Raw genomic sequence first — 18,024 nt, forward strand, 5'->3', positions numbered from 1 at the left:
CTGATGTATGAGAGTCCTCTTAATTGGCTTCTGATTCAAGGTGAATGAGATTTTAAGAAAAGATGGCAGTGAGCCTCCATGTACCGACTTATGTGCTGCCCAGCCATCTATATTTATTGTTTCCATAACCAACGGAGAGCTTGATTTAAAAGAGGATGCCCAAGAATCCCAGTTTCCGTCACCGAGGCATTTTCAGAGGAGCAGCAGGAGTTTAGGGAAGACTCTTCTGGCCGGAGGGACAGATCCTCTTACTTCTTTTGCCCTTCCTCCCTCTGACTCAATATGAGTGATGGTGAGACTAGGCTTTTTATTTCATTGCTGTTGAGGAAAGACGGTGCTCTCACGGGTACGCCGGAAGGCAGAGGACTCCCTGGATACATGCGGGCCTGGGACAGCCAAGAGGGCAGTCACGTAATGACCAGCCTTTTCTCGCTGGGCAAAATTCATGTCCTTTTGTTCTCCACAGCTAACTCCTGCCTCCGAGAGATTCAGCCCATTCTCCCCGTTAAACTCTCTGTCTCCCTGCCTTAAGATACACTGACTTACCAACACTCACACATTTTATCACTGAAAGAAAACAATGCCTCCTCAACCTCATTGCAGTAATTCTTAAGCCATCTCCTGAGTACACATCAATAATGTATGACAGTTGTCCTCTAGTGGCAAGCTTTAGAGTCACTGTCACCACTGCCTTGCCGTCATCAGGGCAAGGGGAGTCACAGGGGAACTCCTGAGGGTGCTAAGACAGCGAGTCCATGACATGCCCGTTCCCAGCTTTGAAGGTGCTGTTTCTCAGGACACCCAGGCTTAGAGGGAAACTTGAAGGGGTATTCTACAAGGGAGGAGTGGAGAAAGTGGATTCTCACTTTGTAAAAACGTTGTGGTAAAATGAACATAATATGAAACTTACCACATTAACCATGTGTGAGTGTCCAGTTCAGTGGCAAGGTCACTCCCATTGTCATGAACCCATCACCCTCTCCCAGAACTTTCTCATCTTCCCCAGGTCTGTATTTACTCCACGCTGGCTCACTATTTCCCACCTCCCCTCAGCCCCTGGCAACCACATTCTTCTTTGTGTCTCTGTGAAATGACTACTCTTAGTGTCTTATGGAAGTGGAATTATGCAATGTTTGCCCCAGACTGGGTTTATTTCGCATAACACAATGCACTCAAGAGGGACCCTTTTATTTTTAAAGAATGAAATATAGTTACAGAGCAGGGCATAAAGCCTCCAAATGCAGGCTAACAGATTTGTTGTCAAGCAAACACAGATAAAACCACTAAGCAAGTCCACAACAGGACCTTCCAGCACCCCCGAAAGCCCCAGCAAACCTCGCCTGACCACAGCTTGCCCCTTCTTCCGTTGAGACAGTGACAGTCGAGACAGGGCTCTCGTTAGTGGGGTGAGTGGTTAAGGGGGTTGCACGCACCTGCTGTGTGTTGGGGGATCACTGCAGGCAGTGCTGTGTAGAGAGGCCGTGGGGCTGGGCACAGTGGCCTGGCTGAAACGGGGATGTTCCCAATGGACACTATGTGGTCTCTGACCCCAAGAAGTTATAACCTAGTAAAATCAGCCTTAGAATAAGGAGAAGATACTACCAGGCATATAAAGAGAACCAAAAGCAGTCTCTGTCTGCTTAGAGAATATGCTCAGCATATGTCTTCTGGGTTTCCCCATCAGGAGGAGGGTAAGGCAATTAAATGTGGAGAAATAGCAGCCAAGTTAAAAAAAAAAAAAAAAAAAAGATTGAGAGAGGGAGAGAGGTAACCAACTGAACAGTAGGAGATGATGGGGAAACTCTATTTCAAAGGCTCTGTTTATGGGAGATGAGAGTGCAGTCTTATCAGAGATTGAAGTCCCTTTGCAGAACATTCCAGAACAATTTGAGAAGCCCAAGCATGGTAAATCATAGGGAATGGGAGGCGTTCATCCTCAGGTTCTAAGAGAAATAAAGTGTGAGAGAAGGGGGATTCTGACAAGGAGGTACAATAGATCTCCTGACAAGGAGAGCTCTGCTTCTAAAGATTGGGAGCTTCTAAGGTGATGCCTGCCTTTAAAAAAAAAAAAAAAAAAAAAAAAAAAAAAAAAAAAAAACTGCCCAGGGAAAGTCAAGGAGTATAGGAAGGCAGACCTAATCTCCCTTCAGAGGAGCTGACTAAAAGCCTGATGTGTGCAGAATGGCCATGATTCAGGTCTATTTGGAACATCTTTCATTCGGGAGGCTCAAATGGCTTTGCTGCCGAAATTGCTTACCGCCCAGCTCTGCAGTAACTGTCTGTGTGCCCCAGCTCTCCTAACAAATGCAAAAGCCAGAACAATCCACACATCCCCAGCTCCCCAGTGACTCACCTCCCCCGGCCCCAGCAAAAACAAGCACCGGGGGGTTGGGGTGGGGCGGGGCTCTGGTTTTAAGCAAGATGTACTCTGAGAAACTAAATCTTAGGGTAGGTCACCTCAAGGAAAACTTCCAACCGCACATGGGGTCTGTTCCTGGCTTGCTCTCGTGTGGACCTCAGCTGTACAGATGAGAAGCGAGAACAGTCCGCGTGTCCATGACGCATCACGTGACAGTGGCAACAGCTGGTATTTATCCATCACTTATTGTGTCCGAGGCTCTCTTCTAATATTTTTTTGGTTTGGGTTTTTTTTTAAGATTTTATTTACTTATTTATTTGACAGAGACAGCAAGAGAGGGAATACAAGCAGGGGGAACAGCAGAGGGAGAGGGAAAAGCAGGCTTCCTGCTGAGCAGGGAGCCCAGTGTGAGGTTTGATACCAGGACCTGAGATCATGACCTGAGCAGAAAGCAGACTCTTAACAACTGAGCCATCCAGGCGCCTCTTCTTTTTTATTTTATTTTAATATTCCCAATAATCCCTTGAGGTGGTCACTAGGCTACAGATAAGAAAAGTGGTCATCCAGACTACAGATAAGAAAACTCAAGCACAGATAGGTGTAGTAACGTCCCCCAGACTCCAGGTGAGGGATTCTAAACCACACACCTGACTCTGAAACTCACACATAGGATATAGAGATCTGCTTAGGGAACCGAGGGAAGGTCCCAGTTAGGTGTGTGTCTGCACCTTCCAGAAGGCTGGGCCATGGTTAAAAACTATCATTTGCTGGGGCACCTGGGTGGCTCAGTGGGTTAAAGCCTCTGCCTTTGGCTCAGATCATGGTCTCAGGGTCCTGGGATCAAGCCCCACATCGGGCTCTCTGCTCGGCAGGGAGCCTGCTTCCTTCTCTCTCTCCACCTGCCTTTCTGCCTACTTGTGATCTCCGTCTGTCAAATAAGTAAATAAAATATTAAAAAAAAACAAAAACTATCATTTGCCAAGGCGGACGTCAAAGGCAGCCATCAAAATTTCAGGGTTTGTATGTGATTTAGTGAAGTCGCTACACATTCAATCTGAGAAATAAGACTGTTGTGATTCCCAAGACTCAGTGAGGAAGTTTCAGACCTCTGCCAATGCCTCACGCCTGTCAGTGATAAAAGAATAAGTTAATGAGAATTGCTGTAAAAGGCAAATAATTATAAATCCTTCCTAATTTTCAGAGAAGAATAAGAAGTGTGGAAGGTGTGTAGTATTTAATTCTTTGTTTATCTTTAAAGCAGCATGGATGTGACTGATCTCCATGTCGTGGGCTTACATTCTGGGGCTCTGAACAGCCTAACAGATTGCTTTCAATCACTTTTCTTTTTGCTTTGCAGATGATCATTCGCGGGTGAGGCTGCAGACCATAGAAGGAGATACCAACTCAGACTACATCAATGGAAATTATATCGATGTATGTATTTTGAAACTGTCCGTAAGCCCAACCGTTCTGACACATTCCACATCGTGTGTCTGCTGTGACATGGGTGGGCACACATTGCTCCAACTCCAGAGCAAACACATAGCTGTCGCCCCACACCCTGCAGAACTTTTGGGGGAAGACATGGCCAGTCCTGGTCTCCAATGGGCCTATGGGCTGGTGAGCTCCCTTCCTCCCCTTCCATGCCCCCTTGCTGTCCTGCACTCTTATGGACCAAGAAAACATTATTTCTGAGGTTTTGTTTTTGGTGGTTTTTTTTTTGTCAACAACTTAGATTATTTGACACTTAAAAAAAAAACCTGTTTACATATTAATAGGATAAAACTCTCTATATCTTAATTCGATGATTTGCAATCTCACATCATTACTGTACTTTTAAGTTGCCTTCAAAGTAGTCTGCAGCTGTTAACCAGGACATGTAAGGCACACAAGACACGTCATTAAATATGTAGGCTGTTTAATTATTGAAGACGGCTTCTTTGTTCATTCTGCATCATGTTAACTTAATGTCTTACATTAGAATAAATTCCTGAGGAGACAGCATGTTTTCAGTTGAAAGAATGAATGAAATCAAAAGTCGCCTGAAAATGAAGGGAAGTCATTGTTACCTTCAAGCCCAGGCTCACATTAAACAGGCTTCAGCTCTCTTGCAGTTCCCCAGGCAGTGTGCTTGGCTGTCACATTGTCTTCTAGCCCATCAGTACTTCCATGGGCAGGGAAATAAATAATAGATATAATAAATATATCTACCTATATCTATAATAAATACATCTATCTATCCATATATGTATATAAATATATCTATCCATATATATATGTTCATATATATATGCATAGATAGATATACATATATATAGAACCTATACATATATATAGGCTCTTATCCATATATATATATATGCATATATATATATGGATGGATTCTTATCCATACATATATGACTTCTTTTATTATCTTGGTTTTCTTGGTTGAGTATAAATCGGAAGCTACTGAGTAAAGTCCTAGCATCACAATCTAGCATCAAACCAGAAGAAATGTTATTTTTACTATGACTTGGAAAGGTTTGAGACTTTGGCTATGGATCTGAGGGAGGGCCTTGCGGGATGACTGTTTGAAGACGAATTCCCATCCCATTCCTCAAATGAACCCCTAAACTTCATAATGGCCCAAAACGTACCCAACCCAAGTTGGATTTTTTTTTTCCATTAAAGCAAAATTTCTTCCTTAAGTACATTGTACTTATTTCTTTACCCAGCAGACATTTAGTGAGTACTTATGGGATAACTCACAGGTGTCCGAGATCTGTTACCTTCTCCCCAAGGCCTCACAGTTTAGAAGCTAAAGTAAGAAATATCTTCTCTGTAATACTCTTTCCCTTGGGAAATTCCATGGGAATCCTGTTCCATCCCCAGTCCCAGCTGCTAGAGCCCCTGCAGAGTCCTTAAGCACAGGGAAAGTATCCTACTCGTCTCTGTACCCCCTGCACTGGGCCCAGATCTGCAATACCGTAAGCACTTCGTTAAGTGTTTGATGAATCAAGGCCTGAAGGAGTAAATGAAATCTGATTAGGCTTTGTGGTAGAAGTGATTTTAACTAAACTTTCAAGAATGGGCGGGTAAAGATACAGAGGAGGAAAGACATAAAAGTAATGAAAATACCAGATTAATTAGTTTTTATTTTAATGGAGAAGAGAGTCAATATTCAGGGCCCGTTTATTCACTTAGTCAACAGGAGTTTATTGAGCAGCCTATTATATTATATGTCAGTTACTGGTGTAGATATTGGAGTCGCAACTGCAAGCGATGCAGATCAAAAACAAAAGCCGACCTCCAACCCAGGGGAGCTGGTGCTTTAATTGGAGGAAACAGCAACAAATGAATGAAACCAGTTAATGCTCTATGGTATATGAGGTGGTAATAGGACAATGGAGAAAATGGAAGCCGTAACGGAAGACACAGAGAAGCGGTTTGGAGGTGGATTGTAATTTTTGGGTAGAGTGGCTGGAGTCAGCTCTACTGAGAAGGTAATAATGGAATGGAAAAGTTATGCCATGTAGGTATTCAGGGAAAGAGCATTCCAGATTCAAAAAAAAAAAAAAAAAAAAAAAAAAGCAAAGCCCATGAAAAGGCTTTGCTGTGGAACATGGCTGGCAAATTAGAAGTGAAACAAGCAGGCGAGGGTTGGTGGAGTAGAGTCGAGTCGAGGGGGTAGAGTCCCAGGTGAACAGGTTAAAAGGGTTGTAGGGACAGATAAGGTAAAAGTCATACAGATGTGGGCTTTTACTGTCGCATAGGCAGTCACCGGGGCAGAGGGGTGATATGATGCCAGAGTGGAGAGGGGAACACATTGTAGGTGGGTGTGAATAGAAGCATGAACACCTCCCATAGAAGCATGAAGACCTCCCAGGGGCTACAGGAGCAGTGAGAGAGCTGGGGGGGGGGGGGTGCCTGGAATTATGGTGGCACTGGAAGATGAGAAATGGTAGGATCCTGGATCCATATTCAACCCAGAGCCCTGGATTTGCTGACAGTTTATTTGGGGGTGTAGGAGCAAGAGAGGGGCCAGGGTGCCTTTGAGATGGCATTGCTATTATCTGGGAAGAAGACTGTGGACAGAGCAGATTCAGGTGGGAGGTAGGGGGGAAATAAGGAATTCACTTTTAGGTGTGTTAATCCTTAAATATATGTTATACATATAGGTGAAAGAGCTAAGTAGGAGATTATCCCACATAGGAATTTGGGGGGTAGGGGGGCAGGGAAGGCCAGGCTGGAAGTGAGGATGCAGAATTCATCAGCATACAATGGCACTGAAGGCCATGGGACCAGATGAGATCACCAAGGGAGTCCATGTAGATGAGGAAAGAGTCCAAGAACTGGGCCCTCCAACATCAACGTCAAGGCAAAGAGGAGGAATGGGCAAGTGAATGAGGGAGACAAGCCAGGGAGGGAGGGAGGAAGAAAAACGGGAGAGCATCATATCCCAGAAGGCAAAGAAGAAAGTATTTCAAGGGGATTAATCATGTCACATAGATGGTGGCAGGTCACAGAGATGAGAACAGAGAAATGACCATTGCATTTAGCAGCGCAAGTCATTCGTGGACTGTGTGGATTATTTCTGTTTTGTAAACAAGTTCCTCCTATCTCCTAGCCTTGCTAGGACTGATTCATGGAACCGTACATCAGACAGGGTCTTGCTTTGTGGCATCTACCATCTGGCAAGGAATGAGTGATCATTTAATAATCCTATTTAATATCTGTCAAAATTCTTTGAGACCTACAGCGGGTCAGTTGTATAAAGAATGGGTTTGCCTTTGCTGTTCATTATCGATGACTTTTCTTTAAGAGAAAAAGCATCCAACAGACATGCATTTTTCTGAGAAATCTGTATTTCCTCTCCAAGTTTCTCCTGTCTCCCATCTGGCTTTGGGCACAGCATATTGAGTAATCTCGGGGGACAGAAATGGAAAGTATTAAGATCCACGGTGATACTCCGTTACCTGTGTGTCATTTTCTCTAAATTGGTTTTCTCTTTCCCGGATATTGATCCTCCAGTGTTCTTTGTTCCCTTCTTTCTTTGGTCCCAATTTTCATCTTTTCCCCTTCTCACGGGGTCACGATAAAAGGAAGGGGCCTTGCAGAATTTCTGCCTCGTCAAATTTCTGGCTCTTGTTACAGCAGCATGGCATACCATTAGCAGTGTTTAAGAATGATGTTCAGTATCACTATTGATATAGCTGCCTATACCGGCAGGACAGAAAATGCGTTAAAACCCTTGGCATCTTGCCAATAACATCCCGAACACAAATGAAATCCTATTGCACATTCCCAGCCTGTTTGCAATCTAATAAGAGTCGTGGTCATGTTATTTCAGAGAATCCATAAGTTGTTAGTGTTTATTGCTCACCCATCATCTCATAGCCAGTGTATGATTAAGTTACTCCCACCCCCGGTGTAAGCAACAGAACTGTGATGTGTGATGCACCTTTGCTTTTTATGTGGAACTCCGTGGTACTGCGTCTGGTCATTGAACTTCCAGCCGACACCATTGTTGGTCCTTGTCTGTGCATTCATTGTGGCAGACTTACTGTGTGACTTCTGCACTGCATATCGATTTTAAGTTGGTCAAATATTCTTTCTCATTTATTTTTAGGGTTATCATCGACCCAATCATTATATTGCTACCCAAGGTAAGTCTCTTACAGCTTTGATACCTTTCTTTGGTTGTTTGCCCACTCTGTATCATTTTGACCCTGTGCCACACCTCCTCCCCAGCAGAATGATATCCTACACTGCTGTGGCCCCATTTATTACAGTACTTATCATCAATACACCACCCATCAGAAGATCTGGTAACCCAGTCATTTAGCTAGAACGTCATGTGATTATTAGAAGAAGTGTATTCATCAACTGATTATTGAATTAAATCTGTCTACCTTGGGAATTAATCTGACATCTTCATAAATAGGTATATAGAAATTCATTAAATAAATATGTGCTGAGCATTATCTATACCAAGACCCATGCTGGTTGCCTCCAGGGGGGCAGGCTGAAGCCATCAGGCACGCCCTTGCACATTGGTTGTGATTTGGTGAGGAAGGTACGGGTGACCTGTACATTATTACAAGCAGCACCAGTTAGAAATCTGTGTGAGAAGTTCAGAGAAAATGTTAGAGAAACTTGGAGAAGATAGAAGTTGCTTTCAGATAGGATGATCCAAAAACTGCTTCGTGGCAGAGGTCGGCTGGGGAAGACAACATCTGAATAGCAGAGACATGAGCAAAGATCGAAAGCCAGCAATTAGTGCTGCTGGGTGGAAAGCAGTTGTCAGATCGTTTGGGGTAAAGGAACAAGAAACCTGGAGTAACGTGCTGGAGAAGCTCATGGTAACAGCTTTTGTATCGTCCTCCTGGGACACTGACTGTGAGGTGTGTCATCTATGGAGAATGAGGATCATGGAAGTCTGGGGTGTTGGGAAAGAGGCATCGTAAGGGATGTGTTAGTGTGTCTGTTAGATGAGCCAAAGAAATGCTGAGAAGCAGGGACAATCCAGTTAGGGTTGAGAGCATGCATTCTCTTCATTTTATTATTTTACCATTGTTTTTAGTAATTGTGTTATATCCCAGAAACACGAGCAGGGAAATTGAAAGGATATGACTTGCCAATGGTTAGGGATTGGCAGGGGTTGCCTAAAAGAACATCAAGGAGCAAGAGAATAAAGGATGCCAAGAAAATCATGGCTGGAAAGTCTAGGCTTAAAGGCGGGAGGGTTGGAAGTGTTTGTTGGGCCACAAGAGGAGAGAAGTAGCTAAAGGACGAAGGTCAGGTTCAGTTAATGAGTCATAGATTGTAACCGGCAAACAGAATGTGTCAACACTTAGAGAAGCACTAACCAGCAGAACTTTCTATAATGGCGGAAATCTTCCTTTTCTGCGCCAGTCAATACAGTAGCCACCAGGAGATACTCTGAAAGTATCTACTATGAATGAAGAACTGAATTTTAGATTTTAGTATTGATTTAAATTACTTTATTTGGCTCTTCCCTACTGGTAGTTTCATACAGCAGAGCTCTGGGGTAGAAACCTCCTAGTGTGACTGAAATGGAGCCACCGAGGGGCCTAATCCTAATCCTGACAGCCTCAGACAGAACCCGGGTGGCACCATGCATAGAGTCCACAGTCTCATGTCACCGTTTGTGATTCACACCTGGGTTTTGATGACCTACTTGACCTCCAGTATGTTTCCTCCCCCAAAATGAAGGCAGTAGTGACTCCTTCCAGGATCACTTGGCTGGTCAAAGAAAGGTCACATGGAGCGTGCCCAGCTGACACGAAGCAGACCCTTATAGGAGTTGCTAAGGCCTTCAGGGAGCAAGTGCCTGGTGCAAACTCTTACCTGATAGGACAGAATGAGGATGTGTATCCAGGGCCTCTGAATCCAGCCTTGGTTGCCTTCTCCTATATGCTGCTGCTTCCCAGCTGAATCCACCAATGTTTTCAAAGGAATCCTTTGTTAGTCCCTTAAAATCCTGCTAATGGATTCCAGAATATTTAAAGTAAGGGTCATAACAGATCTCATTTAATAAATCTGATGATAATCTGGAATTAGCAGTTTTTATACATGTGTGTGAAAATTTGATCATAAAATACACAAAATATTGATTTCTTGCTTATTAGCCCATTGTTTCACATATAGCATGAACCTAAAGTTAAATCTTATTTGAATTTTCAGAGTTGAGGACCTCTAGATTACTGTGACTAAACAGCCAGCATCGTAGAGATAGAAACCCCAGAGTCCTCTGTGCAGCCCCTCACCTGGCATTCCTTTGTTCATCCCCTCTGCCACTCTCCCCCCTGGGGATATCACGCTTCGAAGAAAACTGCCATTAGAGAAGTCACTTTCTGGTGCCTTCAGAATTCGTCTGAGTCATACTTAATTGCTCAGTAGCCCTCTTTAGAAACGTTCAACATATCAAGTGTTAATGAGTAAATACATTTGTTGGCAGCTAAGAAATGGCAAATGTAATCACTTTGTGGTAGACCACCCATGTGCCCTTAATGGAGAAGGATGTTCCATAACGCCCCGTTTGCCAGAACGTGGCACCTTTCCCGGCACAGGGGTGGTCCACAGCTTGCACTTGGAAAACCAGCAGTACTTATATCACTGATGGTGGTGCAGGGAGAGGGACAGAAATGAGAAAAAAAAAATTTTTAAGACTTTTTTTTTTTTTTTTAAGAAAAGAGAGTGCCAGCAGGGAGAGGGGCAGAGGACAGAGGGAAAGGGGAGAAGCAGGCTCCCTGCTGAGTGTGGAGTCCGATGTGGGGCTTGATCCTACGACCTGAGATCACGACCTGAGCCAAAATCAAGAGTCAGATGCTCAAACAACGAAGCCACCCGGCGCCCCAGAAATGAGCATGTATTTTAAGTCTAGCATTCAATCAAGACAGTACACATCATGTTAAGAGTGATGTATTCAGACCACAAGGTCTGGGTTAAAACGTTAGAATCTCTCTTCTAGTTTATTACACAAATGCAACAAAACTGTTAGCCTCAGACTGCCAGAGGATTTCTGATCCTCTGCAGAGATTGGCACGGAGAGGTAGAAGATGACCATGGAGCTCCTTCGTAAAAAAAACAAAAACCACAAACGTCTGATTCTAAGAATCCAAGAAAATGGGCGATAAAGCAGATGCAATTTTAAAATCTCTCCTTGCTCTTTATCTTTTCTAGTGTGCACTGATATAATTCTTTAAAACCTATTCATAGCAGGAACCCACAAAACTACATGAACAGTCCAGTTTACTGATAATCAGATCTATTCCCAAGAGTTTAAAATATGTAGATTTTCACCAACTCCCTTCAATCTAGAAGACATGTCCTCAATTTATCTCTTCAATCTCTTCCTCCCCAACCTCAACTTTATTGACATTTGTACCAGTAACTGACTTTGACCTTTGATGATAACGGTCATGTTTCTCCAAATTGAAGGGACCACAATGAAGCCAGATCTGTAGCTTTTTTAGTATGTTCTTCCTGCCTGCCCCTCCGCTCCATTTTACTGTTTTCTGTCTGCAGCTAATATGTCAGTGACCCAGTATGCATCTCATCACACCTGTCTGACCAGCCGTTAATACAATTGTAACTTTCAGGATTTATGATTTGGCACACCAGGAATCAGAGGAGGGGAAGTCACGTCTGTTAATGCATGTCTGTACTCAGAGTACGGATTTCAAAAGCAGGGCTCACGGTGAGGGGCAGATGAGTATGCAGGTGGGTAGGATTGCCCAGAACCGATCATATTTCACCATCAAAAGATACCCCGTGGAGACCCCAGTGTGGGCCACAAGCTGGAGGAAAGGGCACACATTTAGAATCGCTCCTCCAAAATGATTCTGGAGAACACCTGCCAACCATGTGGTATGCAAATGAGGGGGGCTGGAGAAGTGTTCTTTTTATGATTGTTTGGATTTATTTTTAAGACTGACTTCAAGAGTCCTGCTTTAGAAACCTTAGGAAAGATGCTGTCAGCTAGTTGAGGAAGGAAACTCTGTCAGTCTGTGAGGGACACGGCCTTTCCAGCACCCAGCCCCTCTTCCTCATGACCCCGCTCATGTGTGGGCTAGAGGGGCACAGGAATATCGGTGGATCCCGCCGGAGGAATTTGCCTGTCACTCCCTCAGTGGGGGCCATCATGAAACCCGGAGGTCACAGTCTTGTGGTGGGGCCCCAGCACTTGACTGCCATTTCTGGGAGCCAGAGGAGGGGTAAAGAGCATCCGTGGGGTGAGTGGGGAAGGCAGGTCTTCAGCCAACCTTGAGGGAGGGTTCCTGTGTCAGAGGACAGAGGACGGGATGAACAGGAGGACTCCGCAGGTCAGGCAGGAGCACAGAGCCCTGGCAGAGGGCACAAGGGAGACCTGACTACAGATAGGAAGGGTCTTCACCTCCCTTCATGGTGTCTTGAGTCCTCTTAGGCACTGATCGAAATGGATCTTCTCTCAGGAAAAATTCATACATACACACAATTTTATATAGACATTCAGACATTCACAGACACTAAAATCTAGCCTGAAAAATATCTACATCCCAGATTTTAAAAAAAAAAAAAAAAAAAAAAAAAAAAAAGCTCTGAGTTGGAGGGGTAGGAAAAACTGGCAGGTTAAGTGAGGACATTGGTTTAAAGGTTGTGAATGGAGAACATTCTTTAACTAAAGGAGGAAGGGCAGAGACAGGAGAGGAAGGATGTTTCTGAGCCATGTGGTGGTGAAAACAGTGCTTTAAGAAGATTAGTTAGGGGGCATCTAGATGGTGTGCTTGGTTAAGGGTCCAACTCTTGATTTCGCCTCAGGTCATTATCTCGGGGTCATGAGATCAAGACCGCATTGGGCTCTGCTCTGGGTGTGGAGCCTGTTCGGGAATCTCTCTCTCTCCTCCTGACCCTACCCCACCTCCTGAGCTCTCTTTCTTTCTCTCTCTAAAAAAAAAAAAAAAAAAAGTAAAAGGATTAGTTTGTATGGAATTATCCCTCAGAGAAAACTGGAAATAGAGGTAACAGAATAACCACACACACAAAAAAAAATCTGGAGTACAAACTAATAATTCAGACAACGATAGTGACAGCGAGGCAGGTGTAGCTTTTATTTCACTCAATAACCTAAGTTGCATACAACTGAAATATATTTTCTAATATTAAATATAGTGTCAAAATAGTTGATTTTCAAGTATGTTCCTTCTCATGTAATAAAAAGTGATAAATACATTTTCTTTCTATATTCGTAGTTTTGCTTGATAAAATACACTTCTTTTTGAAAGTCAGAATTTTTATTTGTCCATTGATTCAATAAATATGAAGTGCCTATTAAGCGCTAGACTTTCTGGTATAACTAATTTTCTGTCCTCTGATGAATTTGGGTATTACTCGTCCCATTACATAAATAGAGGAAAGAAGAAGCCCTTGGGGAGCAGTAGGGGTAGAAAACAGAACTAACGTGAAGTTGAGGGCCGGCAGTGCACCCACAATATTTCCAGACACTTTTCCTCCTTTCCCTGTCGAGTGCTGCCTGATAATCTTGTGATTCTCACCCTGGATTAGAGGCTCAAAGCTTACGGTCTTTCTCCCGCGCTGAAGCTCTCTCCTCAAAATCTAATCCCTTCCTTCCAAGTTAATGATCTTTCTCAAAAAAAAAAAAAAAAAAAAAAAATTCTATGATACAGTCATTTCTGGAAATACCTCTTAATTAAAATTGTCTCAGATGTCCTGAAATGTAACACTAATATTCCAGAGTTTCCCTTTTCCCCAGCGGGCCTCTGGGCACCCTGTTTGGAGAGTCGCTAGTCCAGGGAACGAACACGGATGGTGACAGGAAGAGACTCTATGTGGCAGCAAAATGAAGGCTGAGGTCAGAATTCCAGGGGCGTAGCCAGGCCTGTCAAATTAGCACAGTCCCCCCCAAAAATAAACAATGAAAGGGTATCAAGCCACCTATCCTCAAGAAGAGTAAAATGCATGGGTCTTAACAATCTGAAGCTAGCACATCTTTTGTTCGCAGAAACTCTGATGCTCAGTGTCATGTTTCCGGATGCCAGTCACACTGGGACTGATAGAGAAAACCAGTTACCAGATAGCTGTTTACCATTAGAAATATCACTGTCTGTCAGGCAGAACCGCCCTTCGCCTGGCAAGGACATTCTGCATTGCAGGCCAGTGAAAGAGGAAGATGCCAAAAAAAAAAAAAAAAAAAAAGAAAGAAAGAAACAAAGAGGAAGATGCCTGGGCAGAATGTTGCTTCCTGTCCTCGTATCCGAGGAAGGGCCACAGAGATCATGTATTAATTCAACAGGTACATACCCACTGCCTGGGGGAGAGCTGGCATGAAGCAGATGCCTGGTGAGAATACAAAAATGAGCGCGTGAGGGAAGGAATGAATAAATGAATGAATTGGGAGTCACTGTGTGCCAGACCCCTGTTAGGCAGTAGGACATTCCAACCAGGCAAAAAGGCTATCTCCTGTTGACAGCATCTACTCACCTGGTGGATTTGGAGATCTTGATCTCCAATGTCTGTGACTCCGTCTATTCTCAGGTCCAGGCGATCAGCTCCTATTCTTATGAACACTTTCTCTTCCGACAATCCAGGCACTGTTTTTGGAGATAATCTCTGTCCTGACCCTACCTTTGCCTATCCCCCTCCCATATACACTGGCTAGAATCAGTTTTATTTGTCCATGATTATTATTTATTGATAACTTGAAAAAGAGAAAAAAGAAGAGAAGCCTGGAAATAAATGTCCTCTAGCGACCTTGAGCCAGGAACAGACTTTGAACATGAAAATAACAAAAATGTGGGGAGTGACGATTTCTAGCAGAAACACTTCCCAGTCGTCCACGACAGCACTGCGATTGAAACTTTTCTATCGTGGCTTCCTTCTGTTCGCTGTTGGTCTGGTCTTCTTCTCCATGTCTTCCACATACTCCATGTGGTAGCACTATTTTTCTTAAAGATTGTTCAGAAAGATAAATGTGGTTTATATTTTCCTAGCTCCAAATTCTCCCCGCTAGCCCCTGAAGCAGTGAGTAATGGTGCTTAGAATAGGTAAACTTAACCCTCCTCAGCCAGTCACACTTGGAACAAAGACTTGTCAGTGTCGATGCAAGTTCTACACATTCACGAAGAAGCTTCTGTCTCCTGCATTCTGGCCTCCAGATGGAGATAAAACCTTGAAATTATTTCTCAGTAGAATTGAAAGAGAAAAGTTTTAATCAAGAGCTAAGTCTTCAGTAAACAACTTTTGTTTGTATTCCTCTAACTACCAGTGTGTACAAGTTCACTGGCTGCCATTGTTCCTCCCAGCTAAGTGGCCGCCATATTTCCAATGGTTGTCAACTGGAAGTGTCATCTTTGAGGTTAATTTAAAAGTATTGTCTAGGGGCGCCTTGGTGGCTCAGTGGGTTAAGCCTCTGCCTTCGGCTCAGGTCATGATCTCAGGGTCCTGGGATCGAGTCCCGCATTGGGCTCTCTGCTCAGCAGGGAGCCTGCTTCCTCCTCTCTCTCTCTCTCTCTCTCTCTCTCTCTGCCTGCCTCTCTGCCTACTTGTGATCTCTCTCTGTCAAATAAATAAATAAAATCTTTTTTAAAAAATAAATAAATAAATAAAAGTATTGTCTAGTAAAGTGGAGTAGTCTCTAATTTTCAAACTTAAATAAGGAGGCTTTGATATCCAGCAAACAGTCACCTTTTGTGAGGTCTACCTTCCGTATGCCCGGGCCAAACTCTCCATGGTGGACCCACTACATGTTACTATTCCTGCACAGTCTTCCAAAGAAAAAAAAGAGTTGTTTATTCTTCTTTATTCAAAGAAGAATAAACAATTGCAACTAACAGCTTTCCCATAAACTGCCTTTGAAACCATAATTTCTCTTCACCAGATTAATTTCAACAGAGACTGGCCAATTAGCCAAAAGGTCAGATCACAAACATTTCTCACCCTATGCTCTTAATAAACCTGCTCATTAGTAGTGAGAACATTTAAAGACAGGTTGCAAATTAAAAGATAAAACCAAAAATAGATTGCAGTAGGTGGCATCCACCCATATTGTTATAGATGCCACGATGGAAACATGTCCCTTGAGTAACAGAACTTAAACCAACACAGAATAATTGGAAGCCAGACAATGCTGCTGTCATGCATGCTTTTTGAATCTATAAGAATAATTTACCAGTGTTCTTCATTTGAAGTAGAACATTCTAGAATCTTTTTAAGCTGGTAGAAACTCTTAAAGTCTTGAAGTCCAGCTCCCCTGTTTTGCCATTGAGACAGTTGGATCTTAAAGCACAAATTGCTTCAAGTGACTTTCATCCCTATAAGTTCAAGTGAGGTGTAGATACAAAAGTATTTGCAAACTGTACCGATTATCATTCATGAATATTTTCAGAGATGGCATGCAGTGTTAACTTCGGAGAAACCGAATGTGTTTCCAGTCTCCCGAGAGGCCTTCTGTCCAATCACGGTCACGTCTTTCTTCTAGGTTTAGCCCTTTGGAAGGATAGAGCTGTAGCTGAGGACCCAGGGCCGCAGGCTCCCCCGGTGCTGGTTTCTGGGGCCTGCAGCATCACAGGCCCTTTCAAAGCAAAGACACTGCTCTCAGGCCCAACACCCAAAATGGAACAAATATTTCTGTGAACGTACCAAGTGTCTGGCTCAGACAGGGTTGGAAATACAGCGCTGACCTTAGGAACTACATAGTGCTGGTGTATGTATAAGCAGCCAGCACTAAGTTGTGGTTTTGCCATAAGACCAGGTCTGGAAACTACTGTAGGCTATTTCTCTCCCTGTACTCCACAGTAGGTGGAAAAATGAGACCCAGTGCAGAACTGCTGCTATTTTCCTGACTCTGGTGATCAGATTCCTTGATCACACACCGACACAGTTTTGAACAAGTTCACAGCAGACAGTTTGGGACCTTTCTGGCCATTGCAAGTTACTTTTGTGCCTTGCCTTCTCACTCAAGAGGATGCTTCTGGAAATTTTCTCTCGCAGTGCCCCATGCTGCCATTGAAAATTTGAGATTGCCTACACTGCGTGATACCTAGGGAATCAACTTATTTGTATTTTATTCATTTATTAGATTTATTCTCTTTTTTCTTAAATAAAAGCAGATCCCACTTGTATACTGAGAAAGGCTTAATTAAAGAATACAGAGACTAATGAAAGCTTTTATTTCTCCGGCAGTGGCCCCTGAAGCATGTGAATATAGTTTTTTCCCTTTGCTTTATTTCTCCTTGACAGAAGGCAGCCAGGTCCTTTGGGTCACCAAACCCCTCCATTCTGAAAGCCACCATTCTTCTTTTTTTCTCCTTGATTGCCTTCTCTTCTGGTCCCCTCTTTACAGCATGAACAAGTACTCAAGATGAGTTTATGAGGGTTCTCTTTGGAGACAGGCCTGATGAATGCTCGGTGACTCAGCCAGCAAGAGGCTCTTGTGGTGTGAACATCTGTCATGTGGCTCCCTTCTGAGGCTCCAAACACTTTTTCGTGCGCCTCTTTCCAGCTCTTCAAGCAATATTGCCATACAACCCCTCCCAGGGATCAAGGACCAAAGGTCTCTGCAGAGGGGAGCAAATTATTGCCACACGCTGCCTATCAACCCTTTCATTCTTTTCTGTATAAGGGTTTCTCTTTGGAGGCCTGATCTTTACCCCTGTCCCTCAAATCTGATTTGTCTGCCTTTATCCTTCCGCTCTCCACATCAGGAAAAATAGCAGCCTTTGCCTTCCCATTCACAGTGGTACCACTGCACACTGAAAATGTTTACGTAACTGCCAGGGAGGCCTGATTCTAGAGGAGAGTGGAATATAGGCCACAAAGAGCAAAATCCAAACAATGGTTCATTTAGGTAGATGGGGTTTCGAGAAATGCTTTGAAACATTTCAGTTCTAAGTACAAGTCATGCTAAGGATCACCCCGTTGTTGGTTTTATTCACAGGGCCACGATCAAATCTTTGAAACTGGGGTCCACAAATTCCTCCCACATACAAACATTATTTTTATGTCAGTAACTAAGATGAGACTTTCTTCCCCTCCAAGGGGCAATAGAGAAGAGAAGCCAACAAGAGTGGATTCCAGAGTTAGACTGTTAGTGCTCAGATACCAGATCTGCTAGCAACTGCTCAATACTTATTAGCTGCAATTCTTATCATTATCATCATGTG

At 43.5% G+C, this 18,024-nt stretch overlaps 1 protein-coding gene across 8 annotated transcripts in view; it reads left to right on the forward strand.

Moving 5' to 3' along the window:
* Positions 1-18,024, forward strand: part of PTPRM (protein tyrosine phosphatase receptor type M) — a 787,430-nt gene that overhangs the window by 702,189 nt on the left and 67,217 nt on the right. For all 8 annotated transcript variants that reach the window (XM_059139376.1, XM_059139377.1, XM_059139383.1 and 5 more), the window contains 2 exons: positions 3,717-3,793; positions 7,971-8,007. In XM_059139376.1, coding sequence (XP_058995359.1) covers positions 3,717-3,793; positions 7,971-8,007 — 114 coding nt within the window. The remainder of the gene's footprint in view (positions 1-3,716; positions 3,794-7,970; positions 8,008-18,024) is intronic.

Source organism: Mustela lutreola, chromosome 11 (assembly GCF_030435805.1).
Source record: "Mustela lutreola isolate mMusLut2 chromosome 11, mMusLut2.pri, whole genome shotgun sequence".
NCBI classification, from domain to species: domain Eukaryota; kingdom Metazoa; phylum Chordata; class Mammalia; order Carnivora; family Mustelidae; genus Mustela; species Mustela lutreola.